Genomic DNA, 23500 nt, shown 5'->3' with positions numbered 1-23500 from the left:
TCAATAAAGTCCCCCGTGAGAGACTGTTAGATAAAGGCTCATGGAATTGAGGGCAAATTATTGACCTGGTTAGGAAATTGGCTGAGCAGCAGGATTCAGAGAGTAGGGATAATGGGCAAATACTCAAATTGGCAGGATGTGACTAGTGGTGCCCACAGGGATCTGTGTTGGGGCCTCAACTATTCACTGTATTTATTAATGGCTTAGATGACGGGATAGAGAGCCACATATCCAAGTTTGCCGATGATACAAAGAAAAGCAGCATTGTAAGCAGTGTAGATGGAAGCATAAAATTACAGAAAGATATTAATAGATTAAGTGAATGGGCAAAACTGTGGCTAACGGATTTCAATGTAGGCACGTGTAAGGTCATCCACTTTGGACCCAACAAGGATAGATCAGAGTACTTTCTAAATGGTGAAAAGCTCGCAACAGTGGAGGTCCAAAGAGACTTAGGGGCCATGCACATAGATCATTAAAATGTCAAAATAGTCAAAAAGGCTAATGGAATGCTGGCCTTCATATCTAGAGAACTGGAATGCAAGGGGGTAAAAGTTATGCTACAGCTATACAAAGCCCTGGTTAGACTACACTTGGAGTACTGTGTTCAGTTCTGGGCACCATACCTTAGGAAGGATATACTGGCCTCAGAGGGAGTGCAGCGTAGATTTACTAGAATGATACCTGGACTCCCAGTGTTCAATTATGAGGAGAGATTACACAAATTAGGGTTGTAGTCCCTGGAATTTAGAAGATTAAGGGGTGATTTGATCAAAGTTTTCAAGATATTAAGGGGAACTGATAGGGTAGATAGAGAGAAACTATTTCCGCTAGTTGGAGAGTCTAGGACCAGGGGACATAGCCTAGAAATTAGAGGCAGGACTTTCAGGAGTGAAGTTAGAAAACGCTTCTACACGCAAAGAGTGGTAGTAGTCTGGAACTCTTCCACAAACAGCAGTTGATGCTAGCTCAATTGTTAAATTTAAAATCTGAGATTGATAGATTTTTGTTAACCAAAGGTATTAAGGGGCTAAGGCAAGAATATGGAGTTAAATCACAAATCAGCCATGATCTCATTGAATGGCGGAACAGGCTCGAGGGGCTAAAAGCCTACTCCTGTTCCTATGTTTTACACTGGGTAGGAGAAAATGCTAAATCCCATCAGCAACTTCATAGCCATAGTGACAGAACATGCTACAAGCTCATGCCATCATAACATTAGAAAAAATGTTAACAAATGTGTAGGTTACGTATAGGGTATTCATGGAATAGTGTGATTAATTAGGCAGTTACTCGGCAACTAGCCTCCTTTTATACACGTATACATTTTTCAAAATAAACTTTTTTTATATATATTTCCACAAAACTAATCAACTGCAGCGACAGTAATTACATTCCTTTAGGGCTCTCGGTTCCCACAACTGAAGCCCAAGTGCTCCGAGATGGAAGTAAGTCATCAGTGGTCAAAAGTGACAGAACAAACTATATTACAGCACATCCTTTGCATTCAAGCATTGAACTTCTGCGTGTGCAGCACACTGAGAACGGAATCCACGTGAAACAGCTTCAATTGATCAGAATGGCAGTGAAATGATGTCGTTGCACAGAAGCAAAATGCTCCATTTCATTGGTTAGTCACAACTTGCCTGTTCTTGTTGCATAACAAAACTTGTGTACTGTACCTGCATTGAAGCACCCTCCACTCTTGCAATGTATGCCACACGATCCAGAAATGTCACAGTAACCGGAACAGCGACAAAGAAACCACTAACAAAGGCCTTGAGGTACCGCTTGCCGAAACTACTTGCACGTGCCATTATCTGACAAAACAAAATTACAATGCAAGTTCTCAGTATAGTCACATGAAACCTCTGTTCACTGCTTGTCTGGGCTGGTCAATACACTGATGCAACAATCTCCATTACAATACAAGCAGTCTTGTGTTATAACAGTATGGTGAAATATGAGTGGAAGTGAAGTGACATTACAAAGTAAAAAGCACCATAAGCACTTGGAAAAATTTATAGCTAGCTTCCAGGTCATGACAGCGAACACCACTGTAGAGCTGTTCTTAGTAGGAAACACCCATGATCCTCACCCAGCAAGCCTCTCTCCCACACCCCAAGGCACCCTCCCACCACTTCCACAAGCCCAACACACCACTCTCAGTACACACAATCCCTTCCTGAACACCCAAGAGCACCCCCAACCCCCGCCCCCTCCAATATTCTGACACCACTGAATCGCCCTTGCAACACTATTGAAACCACATAACCCTCTGCCTCATCAGTACTTCCGATGTGGAGATGCCGGTGATGGACTGGGGTGGACAAATGTAAGGAATCTTACAACACCAGGTTATAGTCCAACAATTTTATTTTAAAATCACAAACTTTCGGAGATTATTCCCTTCGTCAGGTGAGTGAGTGAATAAGAGGTTCTCAAATCGCATATCTTATATTAGGCTGGGACACCATCACACCAATCAAAAGGTGTCGTTGGTGTTCAAACAGGTTAGCACAGGTTAGCCTCGTAAGAACGGGATATGACGCTCGACTTATCGATCGACAGTTCCGACGGGCCACAGCGAAGAATCGCATCGACCTCCTCAGAAGACAAACACGGGACACAACCAACAGAGTACCCTTCGTCGTCCAGTACTTCCCCGGAGCGGAGAAACTACGCCATGTTCTCCGCAGCCTTCAACATGACATCGATGATGACGAACACCTCGCTGAGGCCATCCCCACGCCTCCACTACTCGCCTTCAAACAGCCACCCAACCTCAAACAGACCATCGTTCGCAGCAAATTACCCAGCTTTCAGGAGAACAGGGTCCACGACACCACGCAACCCTGCCACGGCAACCTCTGCAAGACATGCCAGATCATCAACACGGATACCACCATCACATGAGAGGACACCACCCACCAGGTACATGGTTCATACTCCTGTGATTCGGCCAACGTTGTCTACCTCATACATTGCAGGAAAGGATGCCCCGGAGCATGGTACATTGGCGAGACCATGCAGACACTGCGACAACGGATGAACGGACACCGCGCAACAATCGCCAGACAGGAGGGTTCCCTCTCAGTCGGGGAACACTTTAGCAGTCAAGGACATTCAGCCACCGATCTTCGGGTAAGCGTTCTCCAAGGCGGCCTTCGAGACACACGACAACGCAAAATCGTCGAGCAGAAATTGATAGCCAAGTTCCGCACCCATGAGGACGGCCTCAACCGGGATCTTGGGTTCATGTCACGCTACACGTAACCCCACCAGCAAGGGGAAAAAAAAGTTATCGGTTTTTAATATTCTCTCTCTCTGCCTTTTGGGTCTCTTTCTCTCTGTCTATGTAATTTGACACAATGTGCATTCAGCATACTGGGACCTACTGTTTTCCGTGGCTAACCTGTCTGAACACCAACGACACCTTTTGATTGGTGTGATGGTGTCCCAGCCTAATATAAGATAAGCGATTTGAGAACCTCTTATTCACTCACTCACCTGATGAAGGGGATAATCTCCGAAAGCTTGTGATTTTAAAATAAAATTGTTGGACTATAACCTGGCGTTGTAAGATTCCTTACATTCATCAGTACTTCTTCATACCTACCTACCTGAAACCTGAAGCATCTTCCTTGCTATCTTCGAGGCTTTAAAAAAGGTAATACATTCAAATATGTATATGTATACAGTAATTAAAAGCAACCTCAACACGGGTACCTATGGAACAACAATCACTGTACCTTGCCAGTCCGAGAACTTTTCCTTACTCCTTCATGGTTCACCCCATTCAATGCTCAGAATTTTCCTTTGCTTTCTGTCCTCCAATCACCGGTCTATTCTTTAGGCCATGTTCCCCTTCATTATCTTTGTGCCATTATCTTTGCCATAAGCCTGCAACATCATATAATCCTTATAATCTACAGTCACAGCATTTCCTTTATCTATCCTATAATTTTACAGCACAAGTAGCCATTTGGCCCAATGTGCCTGCCCCAGCTCTCTGAAAGAACTATCATCCCAATTTGTCTCATTTCCCTGCTTTTTCACATAACCTTTTAAATGTTTCTCTTTCAAATATTTATCCACTTTCCTTTTAAAAGCTATTTCAGACTCTGCTTCACCAATATTTCTGGAAGAGCATTAATGTCCTAACAATCCACTGCATAAAAGAAATTCCACTAATCTCTTTTTTCTTTTGGTAATGATCTTAAAGTTATCACCTCTACTTAACAATTTACCAACTAGTGGAAATAATTTCAAACCCACTTATAATTTTGAACCCCTCTATCAAATCACCTTTTAACCTTCTCTGTTTTAGTGGCGAGCCCCTCTCGTCTCTCCTCATAACTAAAGCTTCCATTCCTGGTATCATTTTAATAATTCTCTTCCAAATCCTCTCTGTCACACTGACATCCTTTCCAAAGTAAGGTGCATAAAATCCCAAGATCAAATTCTAGCTGCAGCGTAACCAATGAGTTGTGTACTCTACGGCTATATATAAATAAAATATCTTTCTCAACATATCCCCCCAGTATTAAAGATACATTTCTCCAACATATATCTAACCTCTCGTTTCAAAATATTCCATAAGGTTGGCCAAGCATAAAACTGGCCTTTAATAATCCACGCTGTCTGGCCCTGATTAACTCATGTATGTGCTTAGAAGCTCCAGCTTCATCTCACCATCGGCCTGTTTCTCCTCTGATGCAAATCTCCGACAATCTCCATTACCCTCATGCATGACACACACAGCCCGCAGATCTGATGCGCAGCTAGCACTAGATAATGGCAGAAGCGGGAGCTTGGAGCAAGCACCGAGGTCAAATGGGGATATTACATTGGGGGAAAGAGGCAGCAAAGTCTGGGCAACACCAAATTGCAAGGGACTCAGGCAGCAGGTGTGTACTTTTTTTTATTTGTTTATGGGATGTGGGCATCGCTGGCGAGGCCGCCATTTATTGCCCATCCCTAATTGCCCTTGAGAAGGTGGTGGTGAGCCACCTTCTTGAACCGCTGCAGTCCGTGTGGTGAAGGTTCTCCCACAGTGCTGCAAGGAAGGGAGTTCCAGGATTTCGACCCAGCGACGATGAAGGAACTGCGATATATTTCCAAGTCAGGGTGGTGTGTGACTTGGAGGGGAACGTGCAAGGGTGTTGTTCCCATGTGCCTGCTGCCCTTGTCCTTCTAGGTGGTAGAGGTCACGGGTTTGGGAGGTGCTGTCGAAGAAGCTTTGGCGAGTTGCTGCAGTGCATCCTGTGGATGGTACACACTGCAGCCACTGTGCGCCGGTGGTGAAGGGAGTAAATGTTTGGGTGGTGGATGGGATGCCAATCAAGCGGGCTGCTTTGTCCTGGATGGTGTCAAGCTTCTTGAGTGTTGTTGGAGATGCACTCATCCGGGCAAGTGGAGAGTATTCCATCACACTCCTGACTTGTGCCTTGTTGATGGTGGAAAGGCTTTGGGGAGTCAGGAGGTGAGTCACTCGCCACAGAATACCCAGCCTCTGACCTGCTCTTGTAGCCACAGTATTTATATGGTTGGTCCAGTTAAGTTTCTGGTCAATGGTGACCCCCAGGATGTTGATGGTGGGGGATTCGGCGATGGTAATGCTGTTGAATGTCAAGGGGAGGTGGTTAGACTCTCTCTTGTTGGAGATGGTCATTGCCTGGCACTTCTCTGGCGCGAATGTTACTTGCCACTTATCAGCCTAAGCCTGGATGTTGTCCAGGTCTTGCTGCATGCGGGCTCGGACTGCTTCGTTATTTGAGGGGTTGCGAATGGAACTGAACACTGTGCAATCATCAGCAAACATCCCCATTTCTGACCTTATGATGGAGGGAAGGTCATTGATGAAGCAGCTGAAGATGGTTGGGCCTAGGACACTGCCCTGAGGAACTCCTGCAGCAATGTCCTGGGGCTAAGATGATTGGCCTCCAACAACCACTACCATCTTCCTTTGTGCTAGGTATGACTCTAGCCATTGGAGAGTTTTCCCCCTGATTCCCATTGACTTCAATTTTTACTAGGGCTCCTTGGTGCCACACTCGGTCAAATGCTGCCTTGATGTCAAGGGCAGTCACTCTCACCTCACCTCTGGAATTCAGCTCTTTTGTCCATGTTTGGACCAAGGCTGTAATGAGGTCTGGAGCCGAGTGGTCCTGGTGGAACCCAAACTGAGCATCGGTGAGCAGGTTATTGGTGAGTAAGTGCCGCTTGAGACTGGGGAGAGGGGAAACGGGCAGAGAAATGATTCTGTGCCCAGCTCCCCATGGTGTCAGACCCTGTTTGTTACCTCCCTGACTCTGCTAGAATACAGGACCCATCCCATTACTCACAGACTCCAGGACTCCCTTCTCCAGTACTGCCATCCCCTTCTTGCTGAACCCCAAACATCCCCCACCCACCATGCTAAAAAACCATAAGACCCTCCCCCCTCCCATGATCTTAAACAGCATGTACCCACCTTCAACCAGATGCTTCTTGCCTACCATCTTGTTTGTATCCTGTGCTATAAAAGACTTGCAAAAAAGACTGAGAATGTGGTTAAAGGAACTACATGTTGCAGCTTATATAAAAGTTTGTCAGACTTCAAATGGCAGACTGTTAACACATGCAAATTTCTACCAAGCTTTTAGAAAAAAATGCATAAAAATTGAAGTTATTTTGTGTTGATTTTATCCAATTTTGCAAGCACCTGCCAGGTTACAAAAAAACCCTGGAGTACAAAATATCCTCTAATTAGGACTGCCAACTTGGATTGGATGTATTCCTGGAGGTTTCATCGCATGACCTCCTGCCTCCAACCGCCCTGCCCAGTCAAACAGCCTTTTCTCCCCCATCTCCAATATTTTTATAACTAATAAATGAAAGTGTTAAAGAAAATGAAAAAAAACATTTTTTTTAATGCCCCAATGATTTTTCTCCCTGGTTGCTCACAGTTGTGTCCAGGAGATTAATCTTTCATTCCTGGAGATACAGGACAATCCTGGAAGGTGAGCAACTCTATCTCTAACTGACCTCAGGATATGCCTATTCACAACAGCTTGACCTTTTTATCTTAGCGACAGACGACATTAGGAACATAGGAACAGGAGTAGGCCATTCAGCCCCTTGAGCCTGTTCCGCCATTCAATTAGATCACAGCTGATCTGTATCTTAACTCTGTCTACCCGCCTTGGTTCCATAACTCTTTATACCCTTGCCTAACAAAAATACACGGTGCATTAAATGGTATGATGCTCTGGTGCTTAGAAAACAGATCTTCTGATTTGCCATGAACAATGGCACAAAAGACTCTAGAGAAATGCAGTATGCATAAATCCCATAGAAATAATAATAATAAAAGGGACTGGGTGGAGTTGTGACCACAGTCTGAATCCTCTCCCTGTGACAATTATAAAGGTCCTTTGTGAAGTTTCGAGTTGCACAGGTCTCCAATTCAAAAGCAATTAACCACAACTTGACAATCTAACTCAGAGGCTCATATTCCATATCAGTGCAGCATCTGAGCCAACACACTATAAATGAACTAACTTCCACGCCTCTAGAAGTCGTATCACCTCGTCATTGTGGTTTTATTCCCTGCCCCCAGAGACAATGCACAGCCAGCAGAAAAAGTAAATGGTTATCATTTTTCTCTGGTCTTGGTGGGGTGATCTCTCAAGTCGCCTGCACAAGGCAGCATTGGAACATAGGAACAGGGGTAGGCCATTTAGCCCCTCAAGCCTGTTCCGCCATTCAATGAGATCATGGCTGATCTGTGACCTAACTCCACATACCCACCTTAGCCCCACATCCTTTAATACCTAACAAAAATCTATCAACCTCAGATTTAAAATGAACAATTGAGCTAGCATCAACTGCTATTTGCGGGAGAGTTCCAAACTTCTACCACCCTTTGTGTGTAGAAGTGTTTCTTAACTTCACTCTTGAAACTCCTGGCTCTAATTTTTAGGCTAGGTCCCCTAGTCCTAGACTCCCCAACCGGTGGAAATAGTTTCTCTCTATCTACCTTATCAGTTCCCCTTAATATCTTGAAAACTTCGATCAAATCACCCCTTAATCTTCCAAATTCCAGGGAACACAACCCTAGTTTGTGTAACCACTCCTCGTAATTGAACCCCTAGAGTCAAGGTATCATTCTAGTAAATCCACACTGCACTCCTTCAAAGGCCAGTATGTCCTTTCTAAGGTGCGGTGTCCAGAACTGAACATAGTACTCCAGGTGTGGTCTAGCCAGGTCTTTGTATAGCTGTAGCAGAACTTCCACCCCCTTGTATTCTAGTCCTCTAGTTATAAAAGTCAGCATTCCATTAGCCTATTTGATTACTTTCTGTACCTGTCCATAACATTTTAATGATCTATGTACGTGGACCCCTAAGTCTCTTTGGACCTCCAATGTCTCAAGCTTTTCACCATTTAGAAAGTCCTCTTATCTATCCTTGTTAGGTCCATTGAAATCCATTTGCCACAATTTTGCCCATTCACTTAATCTGTTAATATCTCTCTGTAATTTTATGCTTCCATCTACACTGTTTACAATACTGCCTATCTTTGTGTCATCGGCAAACTTGAATATGTGGCTCTCCATTCCGACATCTAAGTCGTTAATAAATACTGTTATTAATAGTTGAGGACCCAACACAGATCCCTGTGGGACAACACTAGTCATATCTTGCCAATTTGACTACCTGCCCATTATCCCTACTCTCTGTCTCCTGCCACTCAGCCATTTTCCCAATCAGGTCAATAATTTGCCCTCAATTCCATAAGCTTCAACTTTAGCTAACAATCTCTTATGAGGGACTTTATCGAATGCCTTCTGGAAGTCCGTATAAACAACATCCATAGGCATTCCCCTGTCCTCTACTTTAGGCACCTCTTCAAAAAATTCTATCAGGTTTGTAAGGCATGGCCTACCCTTTAAAAATCCATGCTGGCTCTCTCTGATCAGCTGAAAATTTTCAAGGTGTTCAGTCACTCTATCCTTAATCATAGACTCTAGATATTAGACTAATTAGTCTATAATTCCCTGGTTTCCCTCTCTCACCTTTCTTAAATAGCAGAGTGACATGTGCAATTTTCCAATCTAAAGGAACGGTTCCTGAATTGCAGAACTTTGGATTATCATTAGGGCTTTTACAATGTTCTCACCTATTTCCTTTAAAATCTGAAATGGAAACCATCTGGTCCTGGGGATTTGTCACTCTTTAGTGCCATTATTTTCTTCATTACAGCAACATGATTTTTCTTTAAAACATGATTTTAACATTGCTGGACTATAGAGAATTTCCCTCAACTCTTATTAAGCCCATGGGCTTAATCAGACACATTTATGAGTTTTGAGCAACTTCACAGCTGTTCCAGTACTGCCACTAGTCTCCCAATCTACCCATGGTATCAATGAAGGCATATTTGGCAAAACAAGAACAGGATAATATTGCTGAACTGTTTTCATTGGAAGTCGAAACTTAATCTAAATGAGGTATTAGATAAAGAAAGATAGATTTCCATTTATATTGCAGCCTTCATGATCTCAGGACATCCCAAAGTGCTATACAGCCAGTGAAGTACATTTGAAGTGTAGTCATCGTTGTAGTGTAGGAATCACAGCAGCCAATTTGTGCACATCAAGGTCCCACAAACAGCAATGTGATAATCATAGAATGTTATAGCACAGAAGACAGCCATTCGGCCCGTCGTAATTGTGCCGGCTCTTTGAAAGAGCTATCCAACTTAGTTGCACACCCCAGCTTTTTCCCCATAACCCTGCAAATTAGTCCTCTTCAAGTACATGTCCAATTGCCTTTTGAAAGTTCCTATGGAATCTGATTCCACCACCCTTCCAGGTAATGCGTTCCAGATCTTAACAACCCTGTATGAAAAAAATTCTCGTTTCCCCTCTAGTTCTTTTGCCAATTATTTTAAATCTATGACCTCTGGTTACCGACCCACTTGCCAGAGGAAACAGTTTCTCCCTACTTGCTCTATCAAAACCCCTCATAATTTAGAATATCTCTATTAGGTCTCCACTTAACCTTCTCTGCTCCAAGGAGAACAATCCCAGCTTCTCCAAACTCTCCATATAACTAAAGTCTCTCATCCCTGGTATCATCCTGCTAAACCTCCGCTGTGCCCTCTCCAAGGCCTTACCATCCTTCCTAAAGTGTGGTGCCCAGAATTGTACACAATACTCCAGCTGAGGCCTAACCAGTGATTTGTAACAGTTTAGCATGACTTCCTTCTTTTTGTAATCAATGCCTTTATTTACAAAGCTAAGTATCCCATATGCTAACCAGATAATCGGTTTTAGGTGGTGGTTGAGGAATAAACACTGGCCAAGACACTGGGACGAACTCCCCTGCTCTTCTTCAAATAGTGTCATGGGATCTTTTACATCCACCCGAGAGGGCAGGTGGGCCTCAGTTTAACGCCTTATCAAAAAGGCAGCACCTCCAGTCAGTGCAGCGCTCCCTCAGTACTGCACTGCAGTGTCAGCCTAGATTTGGTGCTCAAGTCCCTGGAGTGGGATATGAACCCACAACCTTCTGACTCAGAGGCGAGAGTGCTACCACTGAGCCACGGCTGACACAATGGTGAAAGAGAGAAACCAAGCGTGGGAAACAAGAACTTCACAAATAGGTGTGCTTTGTTACGATTAAAGTTAAGCATGCTGCGTTAGAGTAGAGCAAGTTTTACTCTGCAACTGGATACTCTACGTGAGCTGCGAATGCTCAATAGTAACACTGAGCATAAAGAAACATTTGCAGCACTGACACCAACTGTGTGATGACTATAAAAGTTTTCCAAAAATATAACATTTAAAAAGCTGAAAGGTGTGGATGAATAGCAGGCTCTGGAAACATACTGCTATGGAGCATAAGCTGCAAGCTAATGTACAGTAACGACAGTATTTGCATGATAAGGGAGGTGATCTCATCATAATGTATAAAATTCTTAGAAGACTTGACAGGGCAGATGCTGAGAGGCTGTTTCCCCTGGCTGGAGTGTCTAGAATGAGGGGTCAGAGTCTCAGGATAAGGGGTCAGCCACTTAGGACTGAGATGAGGAAAAATTTCTTCACTCAGATGGTTGTGAATCTTTGGACTTCTCTACCTCAGAGGGCTGTGGATGTTCAGTCGTTGAGTATATTCAAGACTGAGATCGATAGATTTTTGGACACTAAGGGAATCAAGGGATATGGGGATAGGGCGGGAAAGTGGAGTTGAAGCAGAAGATCAACCATGATCTTATTGAATGGCGGAGCAAGCTCGAGGGGCCATATGGCCTACTCCTGCTCCTATTTCTTATGAAACGGTGGTGCTACATGCAAATGGAATGCTAAAATCTCAGAAATAACAGGCAGTACAAATTGATGATGTCCACAGTAAAGTTTTCATATGTAAATAGACAAGATATATATTGAGGTAGTAAACCTTTCAAGTTAGTTCTTGGAACAGAGTTCCTTCTAAGTGGCATTGTATGTAATTGACAAGCTGGTTTCCTGTTCTACTACAGGCTATTCCGTGAAAATCTAGGACAGGTAGATGAGTGGCAGCCTTTGTACCAATCCATATGGCTGGGTATTTCCCATCTGTGATACACCTGGAGAACAATCTACCTCTTTCTTTTATTTAAACAAAGGCTTCTCAAATTTTCAAGATTTTGTTTCGCAGAAAAATGGACACCTGCCTTTCATTTCCAATCCATCATATTCTTTTTAACAAGTTTCTATGACACACACCTAGCTTCTAAACTTCTTTATAATAGGAAGCAATCCTAGCTCTTCAGACCAAGTTATTGCCTCTGTAACTGGTGAGAAAGAGCAAAGTCAGCCCTATTTGTAAGTAGTTTGCAGAGTTGCATTCAGAGTGCCTACAATTTCTTGGGTAGTCCAGCCAATTGTAGTCAAACCCATCAGAAAATCAAAGTTAACTTCCCACCCAAGTAGGTTACTGTGTATTGTACAGTTTATCATTAGAAAGTGCTTTATTCTTCACTATCCATTTCCTCCACAGGTTTGACTGCAGAAATTGATTCCTGGACTGTATGTTTGAAGGTGAACAGACGAAGTTTGAGAAGCAAACTGACACATTTCAAAAGGTAGCACTGTGTTTTTCATCTACGTAAGATTATGGACCTTTGCTGATATGATCTCATGTATGAAATGTTGACCATTTTTTGGATCTTGGCATGTTTACTCATATCTTGAATTCCACCACAAGGCTCAAGCTACAGCCTGACTATATATGTCAATGTCCAATTTACTAGATTACAGTGGTCTCACACCATTTATGCAATTACTGTAATAACCACAAACATACAAGGCTGCACTGAATGTTCCTATCTCAGATGGTCAGACTGTGCTCCTATATAGGTGTCAAAAAAATCCAAATTCAGGAACTAGAATAGGTGTTCATTTAAAATCAAATGAACGTGGACTTATTTAGCACCAGTCACATCCTCAGGATGTCCTGATGAGCTTCACAGTCAATGAGATACTTCTGAAGTGTAGTCACTGTTGTTATGTACGCAAATGCAGCAGCCAATTTGCACACATCAGGTCCCACAAAAAGGTGGTAAGATAAATAACCAGTTAATCTATTTAAAATGTGTTAAGTGCTGGTCAGGACACCAGGAGAACTCCCCTTCTCTGTTTCGAATAATGTAGTGGTATCTTTTACATCCACCCTATCAGGCAGATCAATTTAAATCACATCGAAAATATGGTACTTCCGATAACACAGCACTCCAAAACTTAAAATACAAAGCATTTTTATATAGTCAAAATAAGCTTTCTGAGTTCACCCAATAGCTGAGTAAGTAAATGTACTGCCGGTGTGGTACTGAGCATACAGACTACGAAGGTCCCATATTCAATCCGTGCTCTGTGCTGAATTAGTTGATCTCAGCAAGGATAACAACAGGAGCATCATAATTCACCTCAATACCTCCAGGATACGCAAGGGAACTAAACCAGCCAGGGAGCCTATCATTCCCAAATACCCGTGTTCGCATCCCTCCTTTCCACATTACTCAGTACCAAAACAGCCTTAACCAAATACACGAACAAAATCATGTCATTTGTGACCAGAGTGCACTTTCTCCCCCCCTCAACCTTTCCACAGTATTCAACACAGTTGACCAAATCATCTTCCTCCAGGGCTGCTCCTCAGTTGTCCAGTTCTATGGGACTGTCCTTGCATGGTTCCATTCCTATATATCTGAACGCAACCAGCACACCACTCCTCTCTCCCACACCATTACTTCGATGGTGCCTCAAGGAAGGATCGATATTAGCCCCACCTCCTTCACCCGTTACCTGCCCCTTGGCAATATCACCAGAAAGCACAGAGTCAGCTTTCACATGTATGGTGATAATACTCACCATACCTCACCACCACTTCTCTCAACCCTTCGGCTACCTCAGCGCTACTAGATTACTTCAACAGCAAGTTCTCGATGAATCACAACTGTCTCCAGCTCAATATCGGGAAAACCAAAGCCACTGTCTTCAGCCACATGCTTAGCTTCTTTTCCACTGATTCTACCTCCCTCCCCAGCTAAGGCTGAATCAGACTGCTTTCACTTTTACTGTCCCATTCAACCCTGAGCTGAGCTTTTAATCCCACATCCTATCCATCACTGCAACGTTATCCACTAAGAATATTACCTCAGACCCTCCACTGCCAAAACTCGTGTACATGCTTTAGTTACCTCCAGACTCAACTACTCTAATGCTCTCCTTACTGAAAAATTGAAAAAAAAATCTTCTGATAGCAGAAGAGGCTTTAAATTAAAATGCTTCACTAAAACATTTTTAAATAAGACATTAGGTGGTTGGATAGTGCAATTTTCACACAGTCTAATTGCCTTTGGGATTTGTGTCTGAATCCAGCTGTAAAATTCCTAGTTCAAATGAGATTGGCCTTTCCTAACCCAGTTCTCCATGGGCATACATACGCTGTACAAACCTGCCCATAATTAAGTACATGAATACCTGGTGTTGCCAACTCTGGTGGGAAGTATTCCTGAAGGCTTCATCACAGGAGTACCTGTATCAAACCGCCCTGTCCTGTCAAACAGCCTTTATTCTCATTGCCAATAAATGTTCAAAGAAAATGAAAAAATACACAATTTTTTTTAATGCCGCTATGATTTTTCTCCTGGGTTGCTCGCAACAGTGTCCAGGAAATTAATCTTGAATTCCTAAAGATTCCAGGACAATCCTGGAGGGGTGGCACCAGTGGTGCAGCAAAAAGCTCTCACCGGTAAAGTGAGAATGATTTTCTGAGGCTAATGATTTTCCTGTTCAACCCTGAGCTGATTTTTTGACCCCTTATCCTCTCCATCTCAGAGTTGCTACTTCCACCTCCATAACATCACCCACCTCTCCTTCTGTTACTAAAATCCTCATCCATGGCTTTGTCCCTACCAGACTCAACTATTCCAATACTCTTCATGGAGGCCTTCCATCCTCCACCCTCAATGAACTTCAGCTCATCCAAAATTCTGCTGCCCGTATCCTATCCACATCAAGTCCCACTCTCTCATCACCCCAGTCTTCGTTAACCTACTTTGGCTCCCAGTGCCCCAACACGTCAATATTAAAATTCAAATTGTTTTGTTCAAATCGATCCCTGACCTTGTCCCTCCCTATCTTAAACCTCCTCCCTCCCCAAACTCCCCGTTCAGATTCCAGCCTCTTGTGCATCCCCTGCTTTTGTCTGACATGCAGGCCCCCACACTCTGAATTCCCTCCATAGACCCCTACTCCTTAAAACTCACCTTTGAGCACCCCTCCTAATCTCTTCTTTGGCTTAACGTCCATTTTTTCCTTCTGCCTCCATGAAGCATCTTGGGATTTTTTTTCCTACATTAAAAAGGTACTATATAAATGCAACAAGTTGTTGTTAGGGTAAAGCTTATTATTGGGGTTAAGAAAACAAGAATGTCACGACTCATTATTTTATAATTTTTATGCAGAATTTACACTTAGGGCCATGTAAACTTTGATCAAAACAAAAGTTACTCCTCTTTGCTGCACCACTTCCTAAAACACACCAATGATGGCACTCTGACAGCAAAGTAATGCTAAGTTGGCTACAGTTAACATGATGCACTAAATTCCAATGCAAATCACAACTCTGCAATGTACACATACTGTAGCTATCCCCAACTACCAGCAAAATCTGACTCCCTTGGGATGGTAAATAGGTATAAGATGCAGATGGTCAAGTTATGCCTACAGCACAGTGGTCATTCAGGACTCAAGATGCTGCACAGTAGCAATCTGAGTTTTGGAGAAAGACAAGCACCCAGTTGCATGTTGTTAAGTTCAACCTATCTAAAACGAGAATGTTTTTTTAAGTGTCTCATTCTTGCATGTGACACTAGCATAACAAAGACAGTACCTAGAACTTAGCCCAGTCGTTAAAGGTTTTATCAGGTTGAGAGAGAATATGATTTCACACATACTAGGCCCCACACCTTTTCAACCGATCTTTAATTTTAGACTAATGAAAGCTCTTAGGCACTACTAAAAACAAAGAGACCTGCCATCTCTTTACTACTGCTGGCATACCATGAATATTGTAGCAAGGCTCTCTCAATTCACCCTGTTTACACTGCAGGGCAGAATTCAGAGCAACTGAGGAACACCCCCAAATGCACAGTTGCTTCCAAATCACAATTTTATGCAGACTGGCTGCAAACCTTCTCCGTTGTTGGGAGTATGTATATTTAATTTAGAAACATAAAAACCTCATTGTCACTAGGAATGATGAGCTATACTTTCAACTACCTGAGGTCTCAAAAGAACGACAACATTTATATTCAAAGCCAGCAATATTCTTTCTATCCAAAATGCCTGAGGGAAACCAGCTCCTGAAATAGATTTTGGCTCCAGTGGAAAGTGCTCCATTTCATTTCTAGTGCAAAGCTGTCCTTTAAAACAGTGCTCCTGTTAATAACAGCATTGTAATACAAATCAAGTATTACAATAAAGTGACATGAGAGCGGAAGAGGCGGCAAGAACTCTCCATGAATAGTGTGGGACATAACGAATTCAGTTGAGTGCAAACTTCATGAATTGGAGTCAAGTACCTTTTAATCAGTGTTACTCAACACAAGAGTTCTACTATTTTGTGTGTAAATTATCAATTTTGGCCCAACTTAGTATAACTAGAACACATCACTCAAAAAAATTAATTGATGGTTGCCGGCAGCACAAAAGGCTGAGAGAGTCTGAGTTAACAAGAAGCAATCCAGCAACTTTCCTGAAGCACAAACCTGCTTCAAAAGGCAATGGAGAAAATTCTGGGCAAGTGATGGGATTTGCTGAAATCACCAGCAAAGCGATAAACAAGATTTGGAAGGAGAGTCATGTCAAGTATGGGAAGGGGGCCGAGAGGCGGGGGGGGGGGCAGGGGACCGAGAGGCGGGGGGGGGGGGCAGGGGACCGAGAGGCGGGGGGGGGGGGGGGGCAGGGGACCGAGAGGCGGGGGGGGGGGGGGGCAGGGGACCGAGAGGCGGGGGGGGGGGGGCAGGGGACCGAGAGGCGGGGGGGGGGGGGGGGGGGACCGAGAGGCGGGGGGGGGGGGGGGGGGGGGCAGGGGACCGAGAGGCGGGGGGGGGGGGGGGCAGGGGACCGAGAGGCGGGGGGGGGGGCGGGGGGGGGGCAGGGGACCGAGAGGCGGGGGGAGGGAGCAGGGTACCGAGAGGCGGGGGGGGGGGACAGAGGGTGAGAGGCCGGGGGGGGGGGCAGGGGATCTCGAGAGGCGGGGGGGGGGGGGGGGGGCGGGGGGCCGAGAGGGCGGGGGGGGGGCGGGGGGCCGAGAGGCGGGGGGGGGGGGGGGCCGAGAGGCGGGGGGGGGGGGGGGGCCGAGAGGCGGGGGGGGGGCGGGGGGCCGAGAGGCGGGGGGGGGGCGGGGGGCCGAGAGGCCGGGGGGGGGGGGGCGGGGGGGCCGAGAGGCGGGGGGGGGGCGGGGCGGGGGGGCCGAGAGGCCGGGGGGGGGGCGGGGGGGCGAGAGGCCGGGGGGGGGGGGGGGCGGGCAGAGGGGCGGGGGGGCGGGCGGGGGCGGGGGGGGCGGCGGGGGGGGGGGGGCGGGCAGAGGGGCGAGGGGGCGGGCAGAGGGGCGAGAGGCGGGCAGAGGGGCGAGAGGCGGGCAGAGGGGCGAGAGGCGGGCAGAGGGGCGAGAGGCGGGCAGAGGGGCGAGAGGCGGGCAGAGGGGCGAGAGGCGGGCAGAGGGGGCGAGAGGCGGGCAGAGGGGCGAGAGGCGGGCAGAGGGGCGAGAGGCGGGCAGAGGGGCGAGAGGCGGGCAGAGGGCGAGAGGCGGGCAGAGGGGCGAGAGGCGGGCAGAGGGGCGAGAGGCGGGCAGAGGGGGCGAGAGGCGGGCAGAGGGGCGAGAGGCGGGCAGAGGGGCGAGAGGCGGGCAGAGGGGCGAGAGGCGGGCAGAGGGGCGAGAGGCGGGCAGAGGGGCGAGAGGCGGGCAGAGGGGCGAGAGGCGGCAGAGGGGCGAGAGCGGGGCAGAGGGGCGAGAGGCGGGCAGAGGGGCGAGAGGCGGGCAGAGGGGCGAGAGGCGGGCAGAGGGGCGAGAGGCGGGCAGAGGGGCGAGAGGCGGGCAGAGGGGCGAGAGGCGGGCAGAGGGGGCGAGAGGCGGCAGAGGGGCGAGAGGCGGGGCAGAGGGGCGAGAGGCGGGCAGAGGGGCGAGAGGCGGGCAGAGGGGGCGAGAGGCGGGCAGAGGGGCGAGAGGCGGGCAGAGGGGCGAGAGGCGGGCAGAGGGGCGAGAGGCGGGCAGAGGGGCGAGAGGCGGGCAGAGGGGCGAGAGGCGGGCAGAGGGGCGAGAGGCGGGCAGAGGGGCGAGAGGCGGGCAGAGGGGCGAGAGGCGGGCAGAGGGGGCGAGAGGCGGGCAGAGGGGCGAGAGGCGGGCAGAGGGGCGAGAGGCGGGCAGAGGGGCGAGAGGCGGGCAGAGGGGGCGAGAGGCGGGCAGAGGGGCGAGAGGCGGGCAGAGGGCGAGAGGCGGGCGAGGAGGGCGAGAGGCGGGCAGAGGGGCGAGAGGCGGGCAGAGGGGCGAGAGGCGGGCAGAGGGGCGAGAGGCGGGCAGAGGGGCGAGAGGCGGGCAGAGGGGCGAGAGGCGGGCAGAGGGGCGAGAGGCGGGCAGAGGGGCGAGAGGCGGGCAGAGGGGCGAGAGGCGGGCAGAGGGGCGAGAGGCGGGCAGAGGGGCGAGAGGCGGGCAGAGGGGCGAGAGGCGGGCAGAGGGGCGAGAGGCGGGCAGAGGGGCGAGAGGAGAGGCGGGCAGAGGGGCGAGAGGCGGGCAGAGGGGCGAGAGGCGGGCAGAGGGGCGAGAGGCGGGCAGAGGGGCGAGAGGCGGGCAGAGGGGCGAGAGGCGGGCAGAGGGGCGAGAGGCGGGCAGAGGGGCGAGAGGCGGGCAGAGGGGCGAGAGGCGGGCAGAGGGGCGAGAGGCGGGCAGAGGGGCGAGAGGCGGGCAGAGGGGCGAGAGGCGGGCAGAGGGGCGAGAGGCGGGCAGAGGGGCGAGAGGCGGGCAGAGGGGCGAGAGGCGGGCAGAGGGGCGAGAGGCGGGCAGAGGGGCGAGAGGCGGGCAGAGGGGCGAGAGGCGGGCAGAGGGGCGAGAGGCGGGCAGAGGGGCGAGAGGCGGGCAGAGGGGCGAGAGGCGGGCAGAGGGGCGAGAGGCGGGCAGAGGGGCGAGAGGCGGGCAGAGGGGCGAGAGGCGGGCAGAGGGGCGAGAGGCGGGCAGAGGGGCGAGAGGCGGGCAGAGGGGCGAGAGGCGGGCAGAGGGGCGAGAGGCGGGCAGAGGGGCGAGAGGCGGGCAGAGGGGCGAGAGGCGGGCAGAGGGGCGAGAGGCGGGCAGAGGGGCGAGAGGCGGGCAGAGGGGCGAGAGGCGGGCAGAGGGGCGAGAGGCGGGCAGAGGGGCGAGAGGCGGGCAGAGGGGCGAGAGGCGGGCAGAGGGGCGAGAGGCGGGCAGAGGGGCGAGAGGCGGGCAGAGGGGCGAGAGGCGGGCAGAGGGGCGAGAGGCGGGCAGAGGGGCGAGAGGCGGGCAGAGGGGCGAGAGGCGGGCAGAGGGGCGAGAGGCGGGCAGAGGGGCGATAGGCGGGCAGAGGGGCGAGAGGCGGGCAGAGGGGCGAGAGGCGGGCAGAGGGGCGAGAGGCGGGCAGAGGGGCGAGAGGCGGGCAGAGGGGCGAGAGGCGGGCAGAGGGGCGAGAGGCGGGCAGAGGGGCGAGAGGCGGGGCAGAGGGGCGAGAGGCGGGGGGGGCAGAGGGCGAGAGGCGGGGGGGCAGAGGGCGAGAGGCGGGGGGGCAGAGGGCGAGAGGCGGGGGGGGCAGAGGGCGAGAGGCGGGGGGGGCAGAGGGCGAGAGGCGGGGGGGGCAGAGGGCGAGAGGCGGGGGGGGCAGAGGGCGAGAGGCGGGGGGGGGCAGAGGGCGAGAGGCGGGGGGGGCAGAGGGCGAGAGGCGGGGGGGGGCAGAGGGCGAGAGGCGGGGGGGGCAGAGGGCGAGAGGCGGGGGGGGCAGAGGGCGAGAGGCGGGGGGGGCAGAGGGCGAGAGGCGGGGGGGGCAGAGGGCGAGAGGCGGGGGGGGCAGAGGGCGAGAGGCGGGGGGGGCAGAGGGCGAGAGGCGGGGGGGGCAGAGGGCGAGAGGCGGGGGGGGCAGAGGGCGAGAGGCGGGGGGGGCAGAGGGCGAGAGGCGGGGGGGGCAGAGGGCGAGGGGCGGGGGGGCAGAGGGCGAGAGGCGGGGGGGGCAGAGGGCGAGAGGCGGGGGGGGCAGAGGGCGAGAGGCGGGGGGGGCAGAGGGCGAGAGGCGGGGGGGGCAGAGGGCGAGAGGCGGGGGGGGCAGAGGGCGAGAGGCGGGGGGGGCAGAGGGCGAGAGGCGGGGGGGGCAGAGGGCGAGAGGCGGGGGGGGCAGAGGGCGAGAGGCGGGGGGGGCAGAGGGCGAGAGGCGGGGGGGGCAGAGGGCGAGAGGCGGGGGGGGCAGAGGGCGAGAGGCGGGGGGGGGCAGAGGGCGAGAGGCGGGGGGGGCAGAGGGCGAGAGGCGGGGGGGGCAGAGGGCGAGAGGCGGGGGGGGCAGAGGGCGAGAGGCGGGGGGGGCAGAGGGCGAGAGGCGGGGGGGGCAGAGGGCGAGAGGCGGGGGGGGCAGAGGGCGAGAGGCGGGGGGGGCAGAGGGCGAGAGGCGGGGGGGGGTGGGGGGGCAGGGGACCGAGAGGCGGGGGGGGGGGGGGGGCAGAGGGTGAGAGGCGGGCAGAGGGTGAGAGGCCGGGGGGGGGGGGGGGGGGCAGGGGACCGAGAGGCGGGGGGAGGGAGCAGGGTACCGAGAGGCGGGGGGGGGGGACAGAGGGTGAGAGGCCGGGGGGGGGCAGGGGACCGAGAGGCGTGGGGGGGTGGGGGGGCAGGGGACCGAGAGGCGGGGGGGGGGGCAGAGGGTGAGAGGCGGGCAGAGGGTGAGAGGCCGGGGGGGGGGGGGCGGGGGGCCGAGAGGCGGGGGGCGGGGGGCCGAGAGGCGGGGGGGGGGGGGGGCGGGGGGCCGAGAGGCGGGGGGGGGGGGGGGGGGGGCGGGGGGCCGAGAGGCGGGGGGGGGGGGGGGGGCAGGGGGCCGGGGGCCGAGAGGCGGGGGGGGGGGCAGGGGGCCGAGAGGCCGGGGGGGGGGGGGCCGAGAGGCCGGGGGGGGGGGGGCCGAGAGGCCGGGGGGGGGGGGGGCGAGAGGCCGGGGGGGGGGGGGGGCGAGAGGCCGGGGGGGGGGGGGGGCGAGAGGCCGGGGGGGGGGGGCGAGAGGCGGGCAGAGGGGCGAGAGGCGGGCAGAGGGGCGAGAGGCGGGCAGAGGGGCGAGAGGCGGGGGGGGCAGAGGGCGAGAGGCGGGGGGGGCAGAGGGTGAGAGGCGGGGGGGGGGGGATCAGAGGGTGAGAGGCGGGGGGGGGGGGATCAGAGGGTGAGAGGCGGGGGGGGGGGGATCAGAGGGTGAGAGGCGGGGGGGGGGGATTAGAGGGTGAGAGGCGGGGGGGGGGGATTAGAGGGTGAGAGGCGGGGGGGGGATTAGAGGGTGAGAGGCGGGGGGGGGATTAGAGGGTGAGAGGCGGGGGGGGGGGGATTAGAGGGTGAGAGGCGGTGGGGGGATTAGAGGGTGAGAGGCGGTGGGGGGATTAGAGGGTGAGAGGCGGGGGGGGGATTAGAGGGTGAGAGGCGGGGGGGGGGGGGGATTAGAGGGTGAGAGGCGGGGGGGGGGGGATTAGAGGGTGAGAGGCGGGGGGGGGGGATTAGAGGGTGAGAGGCGGTGGGGGGATTAGAGGGTGAGAGGCGGGGGGGGGATTAGAGGGTGAGAGGCGGGGGGGGGGGGGATTAGAGGGTGAGAGGCGGGGGGGGGGGGGATTAGAGGGTGAGAGGCGGGGGGGGGGGATTAGAGGGTGAGAGGCGGGGGGGGGGGGGATTAGAGGGTGAGAGGCGAGGGGGGGGGATTAGAGGGTGAGAGGCGAGGGGGGGGGATTAGAGGGTGAGAGGCGAGGGGGGGGGATTAGAGGGTGAGAGGCGAGGGGGGGGGATTAGAGGGTGAGAGGCGAGGGGGGGGGATTAGAGGGTGAGAGGCGAGGGGGGGGGATTAGAGGGTGAGAGGCGAGGGGGGGGGATTAGAGGGTGAGAGGCGAGGGGGGGGGATTAGAGGGTGAGAGGCGGGGGGGGGGGGATTAGAGGGTGAGAGGCGAGGGGGGGGGATTAGAGGGTGAGAGGCGGGGGGGGGGGGGATTAGAGGGTGAGAGGCGGGGGGGGGGGGGATTAGAGGGTGAGAGGCGGGGGGGGGGGGGGGATTAGAGGGTGAGAGGCGGGGGGGGGGGGATTAGAGGGTGAGAGGCGGGGGGGGGGGGGATTAGAGGGTGAGAGGCGGGGGGGGGGGGGGGGATTAGACGGTGAGAGGCGGGGGGGGGGGGGTAAGAGGGTGAGAGGCGGGGGGGGGGGGATTAGAGGGTGAGAGGCGGGGGGGGGGGATTAGAGGGTGAGAGGCGGGGGGGGGGGGATTAGAGGGTGAGAGGGGGGCAGAGGGTGAGAGGGGGGCAGAGGGTGAGGGGGGGGCAGAGGGTGAGGGGGGGGCAGAGGGTGAGGGGGGGGCAGAGGGTGAGGGGGGGGCAGAGGGTGAGGGGGGGGCAGAGGGTGAGGGGGGGGCAGAGGGTGAGGGGGGGGCAGAGGGTGAGGGGGGGGCAGAGGGTGAGGGGGGGGGCAGAGGGTGAGGGGGGGGCAGAGGGTGAGAGGGGGGCAGAGGGTGAGAGGGGGGCAGAGGGTGAGAGGGGGGCAGAGGGTGAGAGGGGGGCAGAGGGTGAGAGGGGGGCAGACGGGTGGTGCTTCTCGTGGTTGGTTTTACAGAAAGCAAACGGCGGAGACCTGAATAACTGCGAGCGGGGAGCGGCCGCCCGCGTTCCACGGGCTCCGCAGGAACTCAGCCAAGAGCGCGCTGCTGCGGTGAACCCGCCGAGGGAACTTACTCCCCTGGCGGACAGGAAACCATTTTATAAACACGATCATGACAGGACCATGCGTTTCGATACGGACACGAGAGCACCGTCCTACGGCCATAATCCATAAAAGCCCGAGGCTCAAGGCCTCGACAGTCAGCCCTGACTGATGAACTGAGTGCCGCCCCTGACCACTCAAAGGTGAGAAAGAAACACAAAGAAAATTTTAAAACGAAACGTTTCCAGAGCAACCGACAGTTACCGTTTAACCGATCCGGGCCCTATTCTCTCACTGTCCCGATACCTCAAACAGCCCCTAACCCACCCTGGAAACCCCGTGCATCAGACTGTTCCGTCACTTCCTTCCTCCGTCCGTTCTACTCACCCCCCACTTCGTGCGTCTTCTCTTGTTTCAGTCTGTGCTGTCAGCCCAAGGACAAGGTTATACTTAATGTTTATCCAGCCTGGTGTTTACTCCGGCAGACCTACCATCTCCCAGCAAATTTTCAGTGGAATTTATTTTCGTTAAAATAACATTAAAACGTTAAACATAGCTTATTACGTGTTTTTTAAACGAAAATAAATTCCACTGGAAATTTGCCGTGAGATGGTAGGTCTGCCTGAGTGAACTGGATAAACATTAAGTTGAACCTTGTGACAGCACAGACTGAACCAATAGATCTGTTTCACTCTTTTTGATGACCAACTTTCTTGATTTTATTTGAGAAATTGATGTCCCAAGGGCATGTTGGAAAGCTGGTAACCTGTTGTGCCTTGAGTTCCAAAAAAGGTTTTAATATATTTCCACACCAAAGGCTAATACACAAGTTTGAAACCCTTCAATAAAGCTTGTCTGAGCAACAATAATCAATGCTAATGCATTAATAATGTAAAAAATAAACTTATGAAATGAAAGCAACTGGAAAAAATATGGAATTTTGTCTGGTTTTCTTACTTCTATCCCATTCTTTGGATTCTAACGGAACTCCAATGGCGTGATCTGAGAAAAAAAAACTGATTATTTTTAGCGTAAAATGTGAAATGCAT

General features: G+C 52.3%; 1 protein-coding gene across 7 annotated transcripts in view; it reads right to left on the bottom strand.

Annotated features, from left to right (window-relative positions):
- Window positions 1–23073, bottom strand: part of immp2l (inner mitochondrial membrane peptidase subunit 2) — a 496795-nt gene extending 473722 nt beyond the window's left edge. For 3 of the 7 annotated variants that reach the window (XM_067999575.1, XM_067999580.1, XM_067999581.1), the window contains exons 1-2: window positions 22839–23073; window positions 1683–1820 (exon numbers count right to left, since the gene is read on the bottom strand). In XM_067999575.1, coding sequence (XP_067855676.1) covers window positions 1683–1817 — 135 coding nt within the window. In that variant the 5' untranslated portion in view covers window positions 1818–1820; window positions 22839–23073. Of the gene's footprint in view, window positions 1–1682; window positions 1821–3752; window positions 3904–14799; window positions 14885–22715; window positions 22810–22838 lie in introns of those variants that run through there. The other 4 variants (XM_067999579.1, XM_067999576.1, XM_067999577.1 and 1 more) reach the window with 4 other exon arrangements.
- Window positions 23074–23500: the final 427 nt, after the last annotated feature.

Source organism: Heptranchias perlo, chromosome 18, assembly GCF_035084215.1.
Source record: "Heptranchias perlo isolate sHepPer1 chromosome 18, sHepPer1.hap1, whole genome shotgun sequence".
Lineage (NCBI taxonomy): Eukaryota > Metazoa > Chordata > Chondrichthyes > Hexanchiformes > Hexanchidae > Heptranchias > Heptranchias perlo.
Note: the sequence above shows the minus strand (reverse complement) of the source record. Positions and strands in the feature narration are given on the sequence as shown.